At 35.0% G+C, this 22,227-nt stretch overlaps 1 protein-coding gene across 2 annotated transcripts in view; it reads right to left on the bottom strand.

Moving 5' to 3' along the window:
* Positions 1–22,227, bottom strand: part of LOC131520511 (CUGBP Elav-like family member 5) — a 183,483-nt gene that overhangs the window by 14,559 nt on the left and 146,697 nt on the right. For both annotated transcript variants that reach the window (XM_058744797.1, XM_058744806.1), the window contains 5 exons: positions 16,351–16,495; positions 6,088–6,297; positions 3,891–3,986; positions 2,966–3,109; positions 532–703 (listed from right to left, as the gene is read on the bottom strand). In XM_058744797.1, the coding sequence (XP_058600780.1) occupies positions 576–703; positions 2,966–3,109; positions 3,891–3,986; positions 6,088–6,297; positions 16,351–16,495 (723 nt within the window). In that variant the 3' untranslated portion in view covers positions 532–575. The remainder of the gene's footprint in view (positions 1–531; positions 704–2,965; positions 3,110–3,890; positions 3,987–6,087; positions 6,298–16,350; positions 16,496–22,227) is intronic.

Genomic DNA, 22,227 nt, shown 5'->3' with positions numbered 1-22,227 from the left:
TAGATAAATTGCAATTATTATTTACATTTATAGATTAGAAAAGATAGATACCCATTTAATACTTGGCATACAGTATTGTGTTGACAAAGAGTATACTGTTTGACATGAAACAAATAAGGCATGATCTGCTTGCAGATAATTGCAGTAAATAAACTAATATTATTACAAAATTGTAAACTGTACTTAATCTTTACGCCATGCGTTTCAAAATTATCACTAAGCAGAACATTAAAAAGTTTGCAAATGAACAAAAGCAACACAAAATAATCGCTATTAATGCTGTCTTGCAAAGCCAAAGTATTTGCATAACAGACATTATATGGTATGATTTTTATTATAGGTAGGCCTATTTAGATCATCATAACTTAATACCTGCTGTAGAGGGATGATATATTCTACACAGACGTCAATTAAATTAGGCATCTTGAGTGAGTCAAGAAAGCCAAACACTTTACATAAGCCTGCAGTACATGCAGTATGATGACAGCTCTGGCTTTATTAAAATATTGACTTTCTGATGTGCATGCCTACCTCTTCTAATGACTGAGAGTGCACGTATGCATCCCTGGCTGTGGTCAGTATGGACGGCTGGCGTCCTTCGGCCGTTTCAGCTGCACTTTCAAGCGTTTCATGCCGATCTGGAAGCCGTTCATGGCCTGGATGGCAGCCTGAGCGCTGGCGGGGTTATCGAAGCTCACAAAGCCTGCAGACAAGAAAGAAACTGAGTCTGCAGTTTATGTGTGCGTATCTTACAGTCCCTGTAGTATAATGGCCACGAACGTCCAAATTTACTCATTTTTAATTCATGTGGAAGGAAATGGACAACAAATCCTCAAGGAAACAAATAGACTGAGAGGACTGAATCAAATTAAACTAATGGGAGCGAGAGGGAGAGATTTCTGCGCAGGGATCGTGTTCCCGAGAGCCGCCTGTGTAGTGTGAGGAGAATGAATATAAATATGTGTGATTCCAGACAGGCAAGGCTTTTGGGGTGAGTGAGGAGACCAATAAACCTTCATTAAACTCACTACAGTCTCTCTCACACACACACACACACACACACATCTGGGCTGTGGCACATCACGGGCTGTATGGCACCCTGGGTCCAAAATTAACATTTGGCAAACACTGAATGCATGTTAAAATTGGCTTTGGTGTGCAAATAAAATGGGTTAATTGCCAATTGGCTGGTAATCTGTTAGGAACTGAAACCTAATGCATGCTTTAAGTGACAATGTTAGAATGATAGTGTAACATCAGATGTTTATAAGGGAAGCCATATGCTTGTATTTGTTATTTTTTATAATCTTTTTTAAAAACTCTGCGTGCCAAAAAACCCCCAATAATATAGGTAACTATATATTGTTGCTATATTGACAGATTTGTGCCTTTTTAAATTTCTCTCTCTCCCTCCCTCTCTCTCTCTCTCTCTCTCTCTCTCACACACACACAGAGATAAATACAAATACAAATATATAAATATAAATTTAAAAAAAATAATCTTATATACACATACATACATACATACATACAGTATATCTCTATCTATCTCTCTATCTAGATATAGATATAGATAGATAAAGATATAGATACTGTTCAAAAGTTTAGGGTCAGTAAGATGTTTTAGAAAAAAAGTCTCGTCTGCTCACTAAGGCTTCATTTAGTTGATCAAAAATACAGTAAATACAGTAATATTAAAGGGATCATCATGTCGTTTCAAACCCATGAGACCTCCGTTCATCTTCAGAACACAAATTAAGATATTTTTGATGGAATCGGAGAGCTCTCTGACTCTCCCATATAGACAGCAAGGATCCTTACACGATCAAGGCTCAGAAACGTAGCAAGGACATCAGTAAAATAGTCAATGTAACATCAGTGGTTCAACCGTAATTTTACGAAGCTACGAGAATACTTTTTGTGCGCAAAAAAAACAAAAAAACATTTTATTCAAATTCGTCTCCTCCGCGTCACCCTAGCGCCATTTTGGAGAATATCCGCTGGACGCAAACTGCGTACGCTCTTCTGTGTTAGCCACATATCGGATGCGCTTTTTTCTTTCAAATCAAAGCGTAAATATACGTAGAAGACGTATACGTGTGGCGCAGCTGACACAGAACAGCGTACGCAGTTTACGTTCAGTGGATACTCTCCAAAATGGCGCTACGCTGACGTAGAGGAGACGAACTGTTGAATAAAGCCATTATTTTTGTTTTCTTTGCATGCAAAAAGTATTCTCATAGCTTTGTAAAATTACGGTTGAACCCCTGATGTCACATGGATTATTTTACCGATGTCCTTGCTACGTTTCTGAGCCTTGATCGTGTAAGGATCCTTGCTGTCTATATGGGAGAGTCAGAGAGCTCTCCGATTCCATCAAAAATATCTTAATTTGTGTTCTGAAGATGAACGGAGGTCTCACGGGTTTGAAACGACATGAGGGTGAGTAATTAATGACAGAATTTTCATTTTTGGGTGAACTAACCCTTTAATATTATTAACTGTTTTCTATATGAATATATTGTACAATGTAATTGATTGCTGTGATTAAAGCTGAATTTTCAGCATCATTACTCCAGTCTTCAGTGTCACAAGAAATCATTCTAATATGCTGATTTGCTGCTCAAGAAACATTTCTGATTATTATCAATGTTAAAAATAGTTGTGCTGCTTAATATTATTGTGAAAACTGTAATTCATTTTTGTTTTGTTTTTTTGAAAAATTCAAAAGCATTTATTTGAAATAGAAATCTTTTGTAAAATTACAGTCAAACCTATACTGTCACTTTTGATCAGTTTAATGCATCCTTGACCCCAATCTATATATATATATATACACACACACACACACACACACATATATATATATATATATATATATATATATATATATATTTAACTGATTACAGAGATGCAAGTGTATGTAGATATAGAATATGTTTGAAAGCAGGGAGGTGTGTCTGACCGAAACATTTGCTCTGATTGGTGGCTCGGTCCATGAACACCTTTGACGAGATGACAGATCCGAACGGAAGAAACATCTGCATTAGCTCGTTATCACCGAACTCCTGTGGCAGGTGATAGATAAACAAGTTGCAGCCCTCGGGACCTGAAACAGACACACACATATTTAGTAGGCTGTCGTAGACATGAACATGTATTTTTAGACTTTATGAAAATTATGAAAACACAAATGAAACATGATGGAAACATAAGACTTAGATACAAGATTTATTATTTATTTAATGCAACAGTGAATTATTATAGAAGCTTGTTTCCAACATGGAATTATAAAAAATGGAAAAGTAAAAACAATCCCAAAATTCTGCCTTTTTTTTCATAATTCTAAGAAAAAAGCAGAACTCAGATATAAACTCAGAATTTTGACTTTTTTCTAGTAACTTCTGATCTTGAAATTCTGACTTTTTTCTTCTGAATTCTGAGTTTACATCTCACCAAAGGTAATTGTGACTTTTTATCTCAGAATTCCAACTTTTCTTCCCAGAATTCCGAGTTTGTATCTTGCAACTCTGCATTTATATATCTTGCAATTCTAACTTTATACCTTGCATTTCTGACTTTATATCTAGCTATTCTGACTAATTATTATTTTTTTTTATCTTAAATCCATTTAAAAGTTCAAATGCGGCGGGCCAATCAGGAAACATCTGACATCTGATGTAATTGAAACTGAAGATTCTAAAATGCAACTCAGTAATAAAATCTTCACAGGGAAGCAGTCAAGCCTTTGATACCTTGAAATAGGACTATCTAATCTGAATTTCATTTTCTCATGACAGCACGAGGGGCTGTAGAGATGCCCGTACACCAGAGACTGTGAAAGACAGTGATTAGAGAGAGAAGTGAAAGCTGTGATTTCTGTCACTCACCTTCCCGCTGCTGCTGCTGTTGTTGCTGCTGGATGATTTGAGCAGGCTGTGGCAGTGTCTGACCTATAGGGGTCAGTGTTGTGGCAGGATATATGGCTGCAGATATAGACATAATCATACATGAGAGAGAGAGAGAGAGAGAGAGAGAGAGAGAGCGAGAGAGAGATACAGATGAGGCAAGAATAAGGACAAGACGAAGGCTGACCTTTATATGCTAATGAAATATGACAGGATCACAGTGCAATGAAATCTGAAAGCACGTTCATCATATATCAAACTGATTTAAAATGACAGATCTCTATAGGCATCTGTATGATAGCTGTAATATCCAGAAAATTCAAATACAACCTGAGGTTTCAATCACAGCAAAGTCACCTACCAGCAATAACACTCCATGAGGAAAGTTATTTTTCTATGAAAGTGACATTTGTGAAAATATCGACTGCATGGAATGAAAATCTCAAATGAGATTGGAAAGATGCAAACATGATATCTCAAGTATAATATCTCTGGATTCTTCTAGACAATACTGAAAATAAATGGGAAAAAAAGAGAAAAACCCCAGTAATCTCACATGTCTCCTCTAGTTTCAGACGAGATCTCAACAATGTCTCAAACTATGCTCATTTTGCAAAAATACATTATATATTAAACAACATTTCTAAAATTGCAATATCTCAAATACGTCAATTGTTTCTCCTAGACGAAAATTAGATTAAATGGAGAACAAACTGAGTGTCCTGCCTCTCAATTTTTTTCTAATGAGAAAAAAGACCCCAGTAATCTCACACGTACCTCCTCCAGTCTAGAGTTTCAGAAGAGATCTCAACAATGTCTCAAACTGTGCTCATTTTGCAACAATACATTGCATCTCAAATACCTCAGTTGTTTCTCCTAAACAACAATGAGATTAAATTGAGAACAAATGAGAGTTTTGCTCAGGTGTTTCTCTTGAGAAAAATACTACATTGTTGAGACTGTAGAGGAGATGCCTCACCCTCGAGGCATCCTATATGACTTTCTTCTTTCAAACGAATCCAATCAGAGTTATATTAAAAATTGTCCTGGCTATTCCAAGCGTTATCATAGCAGTGGGTGGGTGTTTCTATTCAACAGTCCAAAAGACGTGAAATAAAGCGTGCGCATCCGTAATAAAACGTGCCTCACACGGCTCCAGGGGGGTGAATAAAGGCCTCCTGTAGCGAATCCATGTGTTCTCATAAGAAAAATATCCATATTTCAAACGTAATAAACACTTTTCTCTCACTTCCGCTATCTGTCATATGCGGATGACGTAGGATGTATGCGTCGCGTGGGCCTCTGAGATATGCTAGTCTCACGAGTTTGTTTATAGGAGCAAAAGAAACAAAGTTTCCTTACTTTAGCAGTCTCCTCTTGGCGAGACTGGCGAGATATCGAAATCCTCCGACATTTTTCTTTACAAATCCGTGGTTTGTACTTCTAATTCGTGACCGACATTTTGTTTTGTTCTCTCTCCGCGCTCGTCACTAACCACGCAACGCCGACGTCATCTGCCGGAACGACTTCCGCTTTTGACAGTTAGATGAAGTGAGAGAGACCTGTTTATTATGTTTGTTATATGGATATTTATCTTACAAAAACGCATGGATTCGCTACAGGAGGCCTTTATTCACCTTCTGGAGCCGTGTGAGGCACGTTTCATTACGGATGCGCGCGCTTTGTTTGACGTCTTGTGGACTGTTGAACAGAAACACCCACCGACTGCACTGATAATGCTTGGAATAGCCAGGACAATTTTTAATATACGTCCGATTGGATTTGTCTGAAAGAAGAAAGTCATATATACCTAGGATGTCTTGAGGGTGAATAAAACACAGGCTAATTTTCATTTTTGGGTGAACTAACCCTTTAAGCAAATTTGTTCTCCATTTAATCTCATTGTTGTCTAGGAGAAACTATTGAGGTATTTCAGATATTAAACATCTGAGAAGCAGGAAATGCAAGAAAATAATCTCAGCATTGTCTAGAAGAAACCGTATCTCCTCTATAGTTTCAGATGAGTTCTCAACAATGTCTCAAACTGTGTTCAGATTCAAAGTCATTTCACAGCTCTACACTCTTGCTGGATGACAAGTTTTGTGTCCAAAGGAATTTTAGGAGAAACGCTGACACCTAAAGGAAACCTAACTGAGATCTCCACTAGTGTGTGCAGTACCTGTGTATTGCTGGACGCCCGTGAAGGCCTGCTGGAGCGTGTCGGCTGCGGTGGGGCTCTGGGTGGAGTACGGCGGCAGGCCGTTGGTGTACACCGCCTCTACCGGATGACCGTTGGCTTGGTGAGGGATTCCGCTGAATCCGTTAACAATGGGAGTCATGATGCTCGGCACGGCAGAGGAGGCCAGATTAGCCGGCGGAGAGCTCAAGCCTGCGGTGAGACGGACACAGAAATCACTGATCTGAGACCAGCGTCATGTCCACACTGAACTTCACAAGCTGGAATCACTTTTAATTACTGGCGTTTTAATGATATTGTGCCGTTTCAACTCAGTTCTCCGCATCGATTCTACATCCCAATTGATTCCACGTCAGAATGTGCTGACAGCTGATATCGATTCAGCACACTCTGGATGTAACCAGTTTATGCCTGCGGGGCAAATTCAGCCATGATCTGGGGTTTCCACACGCCTGTGTGTTCATTCTGAATTCTAAGTGAATTGCACTCAGAAAAAACATATTAGTTTGCAATACATGTGATGCTTTCCTGTAAACAAACTAAGCCACTGTGCACTCCTGGATATGCAGATAACTCTACAGATGTCCATGGAATTAAACTCCAGATTCTTCACATCCCCATGTTTAATGCTGTCCTTAATATTTTGGTTATATTTACAATTCTTTCAAATACCAATAAAAATGTTGTACTCTCAGCTCAGTACTCAGTCCTCTTTCCTTACTTCATATTTTTGTCTTGTTTTCCAGTTTTTTCTAAACATTCTTAAATCAAGACGCATTTACTTTAGAAGTAAAATATATATGATTGAGATGTTAAGCCTTGTTTTCTGAAAAACTGATCAAAATTTGGTGTTTATACTTAAAATAAGACAAAAAAATCTATCAGTAGGGTTAGAAAAATCAACTTATTAACATAAACTTGCTTAATTAATAAACGATTTTAAACAAAGTCATTTTACTTCACAAGTCAATGTATCTTGATTCAAGAATGCTCAGATATTTGTAATAGAAAACTAGACAAAAACACTAGACATTCTTTTTTGCAGTCTGTTTGTACCATGTTTACATCTATATTACATTTAAATTTTTACCCCCAAATCAGCTCAGAAAATTTGAAAACATTAACACTGATAACAATCAGAAATGTTTCTTGAGCAGCATATTAGAATTTCTGAAGGATCATGTGACACTGAAGACTGGAGTAATGATGCTGAAAATTCAGCTTTGATCACAGGAATAATTTACATTTTAAAATATATTACAATAGAAACCAGTTATTTTCAATTAGAATAATATTTCACAATATTACCGTTTTACTCTATTTTTGATCAAATAAATGCAGCCTTGGTGAGCAGAAGAAACATCTTTCAGAATTATCAAAAAATCTCACTTTAAAGGCTCTTAGGTCTCAACACAAAGCAAAGCCTCATAAATGTTTACGAACAGTGCAGTACAGCAGCTGTGTACGGTTTGATGCAGAAGCGTGATTATGTACATGTCTGATGCGCTGCTGGCTGTATCTAATGTTGGACAGATCAACACGCTTCAACTTTACTGTCAATCAAACTGTAGAAGAGCAGGTGGTTAGAAAAACAGCTTGGTTAGCTCTAGAAGAGGGGCAAACACCATCCAACACTGCACAGGAAAAAACAATAATCCCTGGAAAATTAAACGTTTTGTTAAAAAGAAACACTGCATGTTAGATGTTGTGTAGAATATGAGCTTTGCATACAAGGAATATGGGAGTCAATTTATACTACAAAAAAAGTTTCAAATAGGATAAACAGCGCTCATGATGAAATAGCAGAGAAATACAAACACCTGAGAGAGCCAGAGAAATATCACCATCTCTCCTGCCTGCTGTCTTTGTTTAGTGCACAGTGTGTTTTGTCAACTTTGAAGAGTGTCTGCTGGTCTCTCTGAGGACTGCGCTCTTTAATGTCTGATCTAAAGTTGAATGAAAAGAGTCAAATCAAACACATCATGTGTTTCTGTGCTGTCCGGTCTCGTGTAACACTCCTGTTCATTGCTGGAAAATCCAGCTAAAGATGGTGGATGGATTCTGTAGCATTGTAGATGGTTTCTACAACTCGAATTCCGGAAATGTTGGGACGTTTTTAAATTTGAATAAAATGAAAACTAAAAGACTTTCAAATCACATGAGCCAATATTTTATTCACAACAGAACATAGATAACATAACAAATGTTTAAACTGAGAAATCTTTACAATTTTATGCACAAAATTAGCTAATTTCAAATTTGATGCCTGCTACAGGTCTCAGAATAGTTGGGATGGGGGCATGTTTACCATGGTGTAGCATCTCCTCTTCTTTTCAAAACAGTTTGAAGACGTCTGGGCATCGAGGTTATGAGTTTCTGGAGTTTTGGTGTTGGAATTTGGTCCCATTCTTGCCTGATATATGTTTCCAGCTGCTGAAGAGTTTGTGGTCGTCTTTGACGTATTTTTCATTTAATGATGCGCCAAATGTTCTCTATAGGTGAAAGATCTGGACTGCAGGCAGGTCAATTCAGCACCCGGACTCTTCTACTACGAAGCCATGCTGTTGTAATAGCTGCAGTATGTGGTTTTGCATTGTCCTGCTGAAATATACGTCATCTGGAGGGGAGCATATGTTGCTCTAAAACCTTTATATACCTTTCAGCATTCATAGTACCTTCCAAAACATGCAAGCTGCCCATACCATATGCACTTATGCACCCCACACCATCAGAGATGCTGGCTTTTGAACTGAATGCTGATGACACGCTGGAAGGTCTCCCTCCTCTTTAGCCCGGCGTCCGTGATTTCCAACAAGAATGTCAAATTTGGACTCGTCTGACCATAGAACACTTTTCCACTTTGAAACAGTCCATTTTAAATGAGCCTTGGCCCACAGGACACGACGGCACTTCTGGACCATGTTCACATATGGCTTCCTTTTAGCTTTAGTTGGCATCTGCAGATGGCACGGCTGATTGTGTTTACCGACAGTGGTTTCTGGAAGTATTCCTGGGCCCGTATTCATGAAAAATCTTAGTGCTAAGAGTTGCTCCTAGTAACAAAATTCTAAGAAAATTCTTAGAAATGTGGGTGTTTCCTCTTAAAATTAAAGAAAAGATCCTAGTAAGGAAAAAAGTCATTCAGAAAGCATCTTAACCCTTCAAAGAGGTCTTAAGGTCCAAAATTGTTAGGAGTACGAACGAGGACTTTTAAGAGGCTTAATCTTAACTGTCACTGTCCCGTATACGGGACGCCTAAGTTTACTTCACTATTTTACAATTAAATCCTAATCTAATCATGACAAACTATATATCGTTGGAAAGGTCTAAGACTCCTAAATAGGTATTTTACCACTTTTTCTGATAAAAAATTATGTAGGAAAAGTAATAGATTAATTTATGACAAGAGTGCATCTGAAAAAATCTACATCATAACAGAATTTCTGACCTTTGTCACAGAAAGTCTTCTTAGTTGCCTTTTTCTCTATCACGTATTAGAAATCATAAGAAATTATATATCAGTTGAAAACATAAAATCTCAAAATTCATCCTTTGAAACCCATTTTAAAATTAGACATTGCATTACCATGGAAATGGTCCATCAAAATCATGTTACAAAATGTTTTCATTCATGAATTATAAAAATTTAAGTTTGGATAGTGCACCATAATGTCTATGTTCAAAACTGTGAGTGACAGTTAAGAGGTTAAGAGTTTCTTTAGCAGTGGAGAAAATGAACGAAACATGAAGAGGGAGAAGAAATGTGTTGCACACAATGCATGACAATGAGTTAATAAGACGCTACACATTAGATCGTGCAGGGATCATGTTTGTGACCGATCTTATTAGAGACACGCTAACATCTCCGGCACCGCGGAGAAATTCCATAGCACCAAAAATGGATGTAACCACTACATTAAAATATTTGGCAACTGGAAAAATGCAACTATGCAGCAGCGATGATTTGGGTCTGTTACAGCACTTTCAGAACCGTACTGTGTCGCTGTTCATAGTAAAGTATGACAGCATGATAAATAAAAAATAAAGAATATATATACATATATAATGTGTGTGTGTGTGTGTGTGTGAGAGAGAGAGAGAGAGAGAGAGAAAGAGAGTACGCTAAAACAGGAAAAATTATGCCTGTAATTTCAAAGTGAAGGCTTATACTAAACCCTACTCTTAAAAGCGCTCTTTTATTTCCTTCTTGGACAACCAACCAATCACAGTCTTCAAAAGACTGTGTCATAGCTAGCAATGGAGTAAGCCCCACCTCCTCACTAAGATAAAAGTTTTTGTCTTTTCCCCGCTCAGAGTTCCTCTCATATTGGTCCTGAATCACTTTTAAGCTAAGACTCCTAGTTAGAAATTTTTAAGCTAAATTAGGAGCTCTCTAAAAGGATTCTTAGAATCTTTAAGAATACAGGCCCTGGGCCCATTTAATAATGTCAAGGACAGAATCATGCCGATGAGTGATGCAGTGCCGTCTGAGGGCCCGAAGACCATGGGCATCCAACAGAGGTCTTCGGCCTTGTCCCTTACGCACAGACATTTCTCCAGTTTCTCTGAATCTTTTGATGATATTATGCACTGTAGATGATGAGATTTGCAATCTTTTTACGCACTCTTTCACAGATCTTTACTTCTGAGAGACTCTGCCTCTGTAAGACATCCCTTTTATGTTACAGACCTGATGTCAATTAACTTAATTAGTTGCTAGATGTTCTCCCAGCTGAATCTTTTCAAAATGTCTTGCTTTTTCAGCCCTTTGTTGCCCCTGTGCCAACTTTTTTGAGACATGTAGCAGGCAAATTTGAAATGAGCTCATTTAGTGGATAAAAGATTAGTGGATTTCTCCGTTTAAACATTTGTCATATTATTTATGTTCTATTGTGAATAAAATATTGGCTCATGTGATTTGAAACTTTTAGTTTTCATTTTATTGAAATAATAATAATAAAAAAAAACATTCCAACATTTCTGGAATTCGGGTTGTATATTTTACAATATATTTAAATAGAGAACAAACTGTAATAATATTTCTCAGTATTTTCCACATAATTATCACCTTAAACTAGTTTTAACTGGATTTTCCAGCAGGATTGAGAAAAGGAATGATAAAGGATAAAGGATGAGAACGAGAGTAGAGAGAAATAAATGTGACGGTGAGTCAGAGAGTGTTAATAACACAGTGCGGCTCTCAAACACCTGACAGCGATTAGACGTGAATTCACACGCTCAGTGAAATACTGAGCTAAATCAGACTGCTGAGGGGAAGAGCTGCTCTTTTGCACTTATGGACAACATGAAATTCAACCAGCAGATCTAGACAGATTCATTTCAGGGCCTTTACACACACAATGTGCTAATTTATGCTTCAAACACACACGATCAGTGCATGCTAAAAAACTGAAAATGAAAATGAAAATGATTTCTTATTTTACACAGAAATAAAAATTCTATAGAAAATGTCCAGGCATAAATGCATAATGAAAAAACACAAGTGAAAAATCAATTAAAACAAACAAAACAAAAAAAAAAAACAATACATTTTTTACTGACTCGCAGTTTCAGTTATATACTATTACAGGATTTATTCTTATTTTAAATTAGAGTTAATTTTTTGTTTGTTTGTTTGTTTGTTTTGATTTTAATTTTATTTACTTTGTAACATGATTTTTTGTAATTTTTATTAGTTTTTATATATAATTTTTTTTAGTATTTTTAATTTTCAAACCCAATTTAGGTATTTCAGTTATTTATATTTTATTTTATTATAGCTTTTTTAATTTAAATTTTAATCAATTTATTTTATTTGAATAGTTCTAGTTAACAATAAAACACCTAAATGACTTTAATTCTTGTGTGGAATATAAAAGAAGATATTTTGAAGAATTGCTCAGCTGCTTTTTTCCATACTGTAAAAAATAATGAGCTAAAAAAGCATTGACTTCCATCGTATGGTCAAAGAAACAAAGCCATTCTGTGTTCCACAGTAGAAAGTCAGTCATACAGGTTTAGAACAGCATGAGGGTGAATAAATTATGCCAGATTTCATTTTTGGGTGAAATATCCCTTTATGATTAACGACAACACCTAGACAAAAGCCTTTTTTACATACAATAATTGAGCAACTTAATTTTCAAAGTCATTCTGCCTAAAAATTCTGAAAAGGAATGTGCTGTTCTTGGCCAGAAAAAGCTGCAAATAGGACCAAATTTTATGCTGACAGTCAAATGTCTGCTTTAGTCGCAAGACTAGAGGAAAAAACAGAAGCTGTGAAATCTTGTCCTACAAAACTTGAAGTCGCTCAGGGTATTGTGTACGTACAGCTCTTGACTGCTAGATAAACAGGTAATGAGTGGATTTGCATTTACTGTTGCAAAAAGTCACATCACAGCACAGCTGTAGCCAAATATTTACTCTTTACAGAGCAGGAATCACCATGTGAGTGTATGTGTGTGTGTGTGTGTGTGTGTGTGTGTGGGACACGGGCCCAGGAGAGCTTTTGTGTCTTTTGCAGTGCTTTGTGCTTTGTAGGTCCCATGGAGCCATGATAAATTAGGCTGCCATGTCTACTACTGTCTGTTCCACAGACTCCAAGATACTCTCTGTTTCCCCTAACCACGCACACACACTAGGAGTGAATGAATATTCTACAGGGATCTGTGACACACACACACACACACACGTCTGGTTTGCTATCCTTGTGGGGACTCTCCATAGGCGTAATGCTTTTTCTACTGTACAGACCGTATATTCTATTGCCCTACACCAACCCTACACCTAAACCCACCCCTTACAGGAAACTACAGGCATTTTTAGATTTTCAAAAAACTTAATTCTGTGTGATTTATTAGCTTGTTTACCCGTGGGAACCTCAATTTAGATCCCCACCATGGCACGAGTCCCCATGAGTCTGTGTGTATTCAGGTTTAAGTCCCCACCTGAATAGAAAAACAGGTACACACACACACACACACACACACACTGGGAGTGAATGAATATTATGCAGGGATCTGTGACACACACACACACACACACACACACAGCTACAAAGGTCAGTAGGTGGTCAGAGTAAAAATCAAATCAATACACGGGGCGGGGCGAGTGTATGGTGTTACTGTGTATATAAATGTGTTTGTATGTTCACTCAGTATATTACATGGTCAATGTGGTGAAATAGAATGTATTATAATGCATTCTCTTGTTTGGTCCTAAATGATCAGTTTACACAACACTCCCTTAGTAGTGTCCAGTATGCGTGTCTTATTCAGAGCCAAAAACACACACTTTGAAGTCTGCATATACTGTATTGTGTAGCATTAAAATATAAGTAGCATTTAAATGTGTTGTTAGTTATACACACATTATATAATTTTAATTATTAAAATAATATATATTAATAGTAGTATTATACTATATTATATAATATTATTTAATGTATTTTGTGTAATATGAAATATAATTTGAATTAACTAATATTAATAATATATATATATATATATATATATATATATATAATAAATATATAAAAATCTTATATTTTATATAAAATATTTTAATATATTAGATATTTTAACATTATATAATTTTATTATTTATTATTGTTTATTATTTTATTTCTTTATTATTTAATGTAATATGAAGGGCCAAACAGAAAATAATTATATAAAATCAGAATATATACACTTTCAGAAATAAAGGTACAAAAGCTGTCACTGGGGTGGTACCTTTTCAAAAGGTACATGTTTGTACCTAAAGGGTCCATTTTGGTACCTTAAAGGTACATATTAGTACTTAAAGTGTACATATTTGAACCTAATAGGTACAAAAGTGTACCTTTTGAAAAGGTACCGCCCCAGCTACAGCTTTTGTACCTTTATTTCTGAGAGTGTACATGTAAATTGTCAATATATAGAACTAAATCAGAATATATATTTATAAATCTGAACATATAGATACAAAACTGAATATATAAGTAAATCAGAATGTATAGTTATAAGTTTGAATAAATATAAGTAAATCAGAGTGTATATATATTTATAAATCTGAATATATACATGCAAATTGTGAATTTATATGTACATCTGAATATATAGTTATAAGTCTGCACATATAAATCATTAATATGTAGTTATAATTCTGAATATATAAATGTAAATTTATAAAGAGAAGGGTGACAGTTAAATGTGATCAGTAGCTGTTTGTCGGAGGGGAAGTGACCCCCGGACAGATTTGCACAAAGCATCAGAGCGCACTGGTCTCAGATCAACATCCTGCTGGTCACATCATTAGTTTCATTAGGATATGAAAGGCAAACGCTGAGCCCAGAACAGCACCCAGACTAAAGGTCATCGTGCGCGCAGATGAAAGCATCTGTTCTGTGTGGCACAGATCGCTCGAGCGCCGGATGATTACGCTTGTCAGTCAAAGGCCTGGCATTTCAAACGGCGTGCAATTACAGGAGGCTCAAGCCAATCGCAATGCGGCCGAATCAAATCCATGTGCCTTTTGGGGAGCTGCATGTATACATAATTAAAGAGCCTATGAAATCAAAACTGGACTATCAGTTCTGTACATGTGTGTCAGCTCAGAGCTCAACTACATGCTAGTTTTCTCCTAAATATAGACAAACATGATTTGTTCTGAACATTTACAGTGCACTTTGAACATGTCTGCAGTCGAAATCCTGACCAGCGGATGGATTTTTAAATGCTTCTCAAATTCAGGAGCTTGTTTTCACGCGGGACCCTGTGGACTATCATGTATCCCTTCTGCTACAGGAGTGCGAGCCTGCAGCTGTATGTGTTTGTGTGTGTTTGCAGCGGTCACCATCTGAAACGCATTCGTGAGATGTGGTTCACATCCAGCTCATCGATTCCCACGGATCAATAGGAATCTCTAGCGCGTTCCAGTCCGTGACACTGATCAGGTGAGGTGGGGGTGAAAGCTGATATTCAGTGTGAGATGTGCTTTGATCAACAAACGGAGTGCAAATCTGGGATACTCAGTAACTAATCTAATGTAACACATGTAACAAAAAATATAGTGACTTATCACTATCTACACACACACACACACACACACACAATATTACATTAAAAATGTACTTTAAGAAATAAATCTTAAAGAAGATAATGCTTTACAATAAGGTCTCATTTCTTAACAATAGTTCATGTATTGATTAACACGAACTAAAAAATCTGCAATATTTTTTTTACAGCATTTATTAATCTTTGTTAATGTTAGTAAATAATTACAACTGAAATACAACTGTTAATTGTTTATGTTAGTTTACTGTGCATTAAATAATGTCAATACATAGAGTTTTTCATCTGAAAAATGTATTAGTAAATGATGAAATTAACATTAATAATGTAGAAAAATTATTAATTGTAAGCCAGTGTTATTTCAGTATTATTGTTATACTGTGTGTGTGTGTGTGTATATATATATGTGTAATATATGTGTGTGTGTGTGTGTGTTTGTTGTTTTTGTAGTTTGAATTAAATTTTAGTTTTATATTTTCTGTTTTGACTTGAATTTTAGTAAAAGTTTTAGTATTTTGTTTGTTTTTATCATTTTTACTCATTATTCAATTCATACACATCATGTATTCATTTTTATTTATTAATTTTAGTTTATTTAATTTGAGTTATTTTAGTACTTCAAATTAAACAATGAAAATAAGAAATGTTGCCTTCGCAACTAGCTGAAATAAAAAAGTTTAAGTTTTATTTTAAATAAGTGTTTTAGTTATTTTATTTATTTAACATTTTTACTTATTTTACTGATTTTTTATTTTAAATAAAATAAGTTTAAGCTTTAAAATTTTATTTCACTTTATTTTATTTCAAGTAATGAAAATGTTTTTTATAGTTTTAGTCAACTATAATATCCCTCTTGTAAGTTCATCTAATGTAGTTAATTAATGTTAATAAATGGAAGTGTTACAAAAAAATCACTTCATAAGAACTTAATCTGTTTACAAAATTTATTTCACACATTTAAGCAGAAGCCTTCTGATCAGAAGGTTTAAAATAGCAATTAATAATTAACACTTATTTAAGGATAAAACCCTACCCTACATTTGTTGTGTTGAATATCTACTTTAATACATTTTACATTACTGAAGTTTTGAGCAGTTCTGCAAAATTTTTAGTAAGAAATTTGAGGTGGAACATTTGAGATCAAATTGACACCTAAATGCGATTTTTTTTTAAGGTTGTGCGTCAGACTCACCTGACACAGGTGTCATCGGGGTGGGCGGCAGGCCGTTCATGTTGAGCGCCCCCACCTGGTGGATCTGTGTCGCTGGAAACGCCACGCTGGGCGCTAAATAACCACCATGAGAAGCCGCCATGATCGCTGCCTGCTGCTGCATCAGCTAAACCAACAAAACAAGGGAGAGAGAAAACATTCCACATTATATTAAATACACATACTGTAAAATAAAGCGTAACCCACATTACCATGGTATCTTGTTCACAAAAAGTAGTAGTGTTAGTTATATAACTTGACCCTGTCAGAGATGCTACATGTGTCTGTAGGTGTTCAAATAAATTTGATCAAAGTACAATCCTGAAGTGAATTAACGAACACAAATGCACTGTAGCATGGCTAATTACTGTAATTATGTCACTATGGCAACAACCATCTGCACAAACACATGAGTTCAAAACAGACTTTATGTGCCTTGGAGTAAATCACAGACGCTGGATCTGAGTCCTGAAATGACCTCATATTGCAAAAATAGATTTTATTTTGGCCAAATAAAATATATTTGAAACATACTGTAAATGTATGGTATAAACAATTCAGTTTATAATAAAAAAAAGTTTATTAACCAAACTGTTTTTTTTTTTTTAAATGCTTTCCATATTTTCCAAATGTCAAAATATATTGTAATATAAAATCTTCAGGAGCAAAATACATTGATAATATCAAAGTGCATTTTAGATATATGTGCAAATGTGGGTGGACTAGAACAAACTTTATCTATTTTCTATTTTCTTCAACTATTTTCCTGTTTCTTGAAGTGTAGTTTGAAAATATTTCTATTAATATTACAATATTATAAGAACTATATATATATATATATATATATATATATATATATATATTTAAATAATTATACACACACACACACGCAAATGGTCCACAAAATATATTACATTTTATATATATATTAATAAAAAATACATTTATATTTATATTAAATATATATTTATAGATATACAAATAAAACACACACACACACATATATATATATATATATATATATATATATATATATATACAGACACACACACACACACACACACTATGAACATAATCATTGATTAATTTCATTTCATTTATTAATTTATAAATAAATATTGAGGTAGATGATAGCGTGTGCCTTTGTGGTACTGATACAAATTGGCTTTCTAGAAGACGGCTGTAACTACACACACCAACTGACCACATCTTGACACGGACAGAGTGTGTAATCTATACATACATCAATATAAAGCACACTGATCTATAGGATAAACCATTAGCATGCATTCTTAATGACGGCGCTTTGTTTAGCTGTGATGCTGGAGGATGAGATGCTCTATCAACACCAGAATCCACATTCATTTCAAACACTGTACATAGTACCATGGTATTCTCTGAATTACCCTGGAGTACAATGCAAATCCAGTGTACAGTGTTGTACACAAATATTGCAATCATTTAGTAGTGGAGTGTATAACAACATACCATAATATATCAGTAGCACACTGTTGATTACTACAGAAAATCATTTCAAATTGACATATGTGCGGATTTGGTACTGTAATACTTTTGTTAGAGTGAAGTGTGCACAATTTTATGCCTGCATTTTGTTTCAGCAAACCCTTTAAAATGCCAAAATAAATGTAACTATTGAACTGAATATCAATTTCCAACCAGCTTTAGTTCAGTTAAATGAACTGCTTACACAAAATATCAAATGTGAAAATATATTGTAATATATAATATATTTGAGGCTTCAGATACAATATACATTGACAGTGTATTTTAGATATACAGTAAATGCAAAGGTGGATTAGAATAAAATATTTTGGATTTTCATTACTTCTTTTTGTATTTTTCTTACTTCTTACCTTACATTTTAGACAATATTAATATTTGGATTTTTAAATATTTAAAAAATGCTGTTATTTTTTCTCGCAATTCATAATTCTGTTTTTGCGAGATATTAATGCAGAATTGTGAGATATAAACTCAAAATTGTGAGGAAAAAGTCTGAATTGTAAGATTAAAAGTCACAATTACCTTTTTTATTCTGTTGTTTAAACAACAACAACAACAAAACAGAATTGTGAAACAAGCTTCCATAAAAGGTGGCCCAAAAAACCCCATCAAAAAGTACATTTATTTAAGCACAATGAAGAAATAATAATAAATAAAAACTATTTCAGCAAACCCTATGTCCAAATAAATGTAACGATTGTACGGAATATCAGTTTCCAGATGCTTTAATACAGTTTAATTCAACACACTGACCAAATTCACATGGCAAATAAACTCCCGTCCAGCCGTGAGACACAAAGACGAGCAGAAAGCCTCTGTGATAAACTAATTTACTGGAGTGATGCATGTGTGTGTGTGTGTGTGTATTTGTGTATGCATCTGCGATTTTATTGAATGCTAATGTGTGCCGAACTCCCCAGGTACTGTGAGGCAATCAGCGCTCCATCATGGGCCAATTACTTGTGTAGTGGCGCTGCGAGACGCACAGCTTCAGCTGCTCACATGGAGAAAAGGAGGACGACACCCGTGTTCATGTATGTTTGTGGGGACATGCTGACACGTGTTGGGGGAAGGGTTGGGAAAATGGAAGTGTTTGGTGTATGAAGAAATGAGATGTCCAAACGGATGACAATAATCACTTGTTTTGCTGCTCAGTCAAAGTGTAGCTGTAGTTTAAATGGTTGGGGCGGCCTCTACGTGCAACAATATAAATGTGTCAACTGGTAGAGATACTGGTGTGGTGTTTATATGCAGCAGACAACACAGCCTGCAGATTATATATTTGTGAATGAATTTATTATGAATAATTAATCAGATATTTTGGTACATGTGCATCAAGTTCCAAAAAAAAAAAAAAAAAGAATAAATAAATCCAACAGTTTGGGATTGGTAATTTTTTTAATTAATTAATTCATAATTTTTTTTTTTTTTTTTTAAATGTTATGTATAGAAGCTTGTTTCCGCTACAGGATTAAAAAAAAAAAAAAAAGGATGAAAAACTTTTTTATCTCACAATTCGGATTATTTTTTTCTTACAATTCTGAGTTTATATCTCACAATTTGGCCTTTTTTTTTTGCAATTCTGAGGGGAAAAAAAAGAATTGTAAGACATAAATTGAAAACTGTGAGATATAAACTCACAATTTCGCAGGAAAAATCAGAATTGCAAGATATAAATTCAAAATTTAGATTTTTTTTCGCAATTCTGAATATATATCTCACAATTTTGAGTTTACAAATTCTGTTTCTTACACGCCACATAAAAAATAAATAAATAAATAAGGTAATCTCGACTTCCCTGACTTGTTTTTTTGCAAGTTAACATCTTACAATTCAGATTTTTTTTCTCAGAATTTTGTGTTTAAATCTCACAATTCTTATTTGCAAGAAAACAGTCTGAATTATGTGATAAAAAGTCACAATTACCCTTATTATTTATTTTATATTTTTATCCCATGGCTGAAAGAAGCTTCACCAAGGCTGCATTTATTTAATAAAAAAATCCTGTAAAATCAGTAATATGGCCATACTTTACTTTGAGCTCTTTTCTATTTGAATATATTTTGAACTTTAATTTATTCCTGTGAAGCAAAGCTGAATATTCAGCATCATTATTCCAGTCTTCAGTGTCACAAATATGCTTCTAATATGCTAATTTGCAGCTCAAGAAATATTTTTGATTGTTATCAATGTTGAAAACATTTGTGTTGCTTCATATTTTTGTGGAAACTGTGATAATTATTATTATTTTTTTCAGAATTCTTTGATGAATAGAAAGTTCAAAAGAACAGCATTTATTTTAATTCAATTGTATGTAATACATTTCCAGCCAAAAGATAATAATAAAATGATATATATACAGTATCACAACAATGACAGAAAATTTACGCCCACTGGTAGCTGAGGCTCATTATTGCTGTTTTGTTTGTGTGTTCTAGTCGAGCAAAGCACTCACAACTAGATATGAATCACGAAAATCACATTAAACAACAAGAACGCTGGGAACAAATCATAATTAACATGACAAATACTCACGTCAGGTTAATATCCTCTGAATTGTTTGCTTATGATTAACAAAAGCTGAGTTTTTGTGCAAGAGCCAGGCACTTGCTGTGTGCAGTTGTACGGCGATCCATCAGGTGGCAGTGCAAACCACCAACTGCTTCTCAATCGCAATACAACACAACACAACACACCCACCCACCCACTCACTCACTCACTCACTCACTCACTCATGGTGTTTTCAAACTACGGCATGTTTTTACATCAGTCTGGAGCTCTGTTCACAAAATGAACATCATCATTGTGCACAAACCCCTTTCATGGTCACTATAAAAGCCTTTGGATCGAAGCGTGACACAGCAGAATTGCACCGCCGTAATGTGGTTGAAATGAAGTGGATTTGTGGCCTGTTCTTTGTTTACATTGAGAAGGTTTCTGAAATGCCCTTCAGTGCTCGACAGCTCGTGCTTTGGTTCTTGAGCAGTGCACGCTGCAACATTACAGCCTCCAATCCTCTCACACGCCTTTATTTGTGTCTTCTATTCCAGTGCCAGGCCTTTAAGACATCAAAGCAGTGCCAGAGAGCGCTGGAGCTGGGCATTATGGGACATAGAGTACAGTGTCAAATAATCCTTACCAGTGCATTGATCATCATTTTTAGTGCTCAAATTGAGATGTTACACCTGCTGTGCTAATTTTTCGACATCAAAAGGAATAAACCTGGAAACAGAATAGAGATGAGATTCTCAATCCATTCTGAGCATGAAAGAAAAATAAGAACAACCACAGGCTGATCTTTAGGGTTAACCTGCCATTTCTAGCACTGAGCAGAAATCAAAGCTGTTGGTTAGTATTATCATTAACTAGCTGTACTGCAGCTTCAAAAAGAAAAGTAATCAACTGTTCTGTAGAGATACTGCCAAGCTCCACCGACCCTAGTCATGTGCCAATATTCTATTATATTCTGTTTTATGTCTGTTCTGTTGTCTTGTTAGATTCTATATAGCTCTGTTCAATTCTATATGGCTCTATTTTATTCCACTGTATTCCATTCTATATGGTTCTTTCTGTTCCATCCTATCACTTTGTTTTGTTAGATTCTATATGGTTCTGTTCAATTCTTTGTGGTTCTATTCTATTCTATTTCACTGTATTCAATTCTATATGGTTCTTTTGTGTTCGGTTCTGTCCTATTACTCTGTTTTGTTAGATTTTGTACAACTTCATGTGGTTCTATTCAATTCAATTCTATTCTATTCCATGGTATTCAATTCTATATGGTTATTAATGGTTCTGTTCTGTCCTATGACTCTTTTTTGTTAGAATCTACATGGTTCCATTCTATTCCACTGTATTCAATTCTTTGCTTTTTTCCCCTGTTCTGTTCTGTCCAATGACTGTTTTGTTGGATTCTATATGGTTAGTACAATTGTGTGGTTCTATTCTATTCTATTCTATTCTATTCTATTCTATTCTATTCTATTCTATTCTATTCTATTCTATTCCACTGTGTTCAATTCTATATGGTTATGTATGGTTCTGTTCTGTCTAATGACTATTTTGTTGGATTCTATATGGTTAGTACAATTTTATGTGGCTCTATTCTATTTTCTATTCTATTCTATTCTATTCTATTCTATTCTATTCTATTCTAGTCTATTCTATTCTATTCTATTCTATTCTATTCTATTCTATTCTATTCTATTCTAGTCTACTCTACTCTACTGTATTCCAATCTATATGTTTATTTTTCTGTTCTGTCTTATCCAGTGACTGTTTTTTAGATTTTGTACAGGTTATATTTTATATTCTGCTCTGTTCTATAATATTCTG

The sequence above is a fragment of the Onychostoma macrolepis genome, chromosome 02 (assembly GCF_012432095.1).
Source record: "Onychostoma macrolepis isolate SWU-2019 chromosome 02, ASM1243209v1, whole genome shotgun sequence".
NCBI lineage: Eukaryota > Metazoa > Chordata > Actinopteri > Cypriniformes > Cyprinidae > Onychostoma > Onychostoma macrolepis.
The sequence above is the reverse complement of the archived record's forward strand: the minus strand, read 5'-3'. Positions and strand labels throughout refer to the sequence as shown.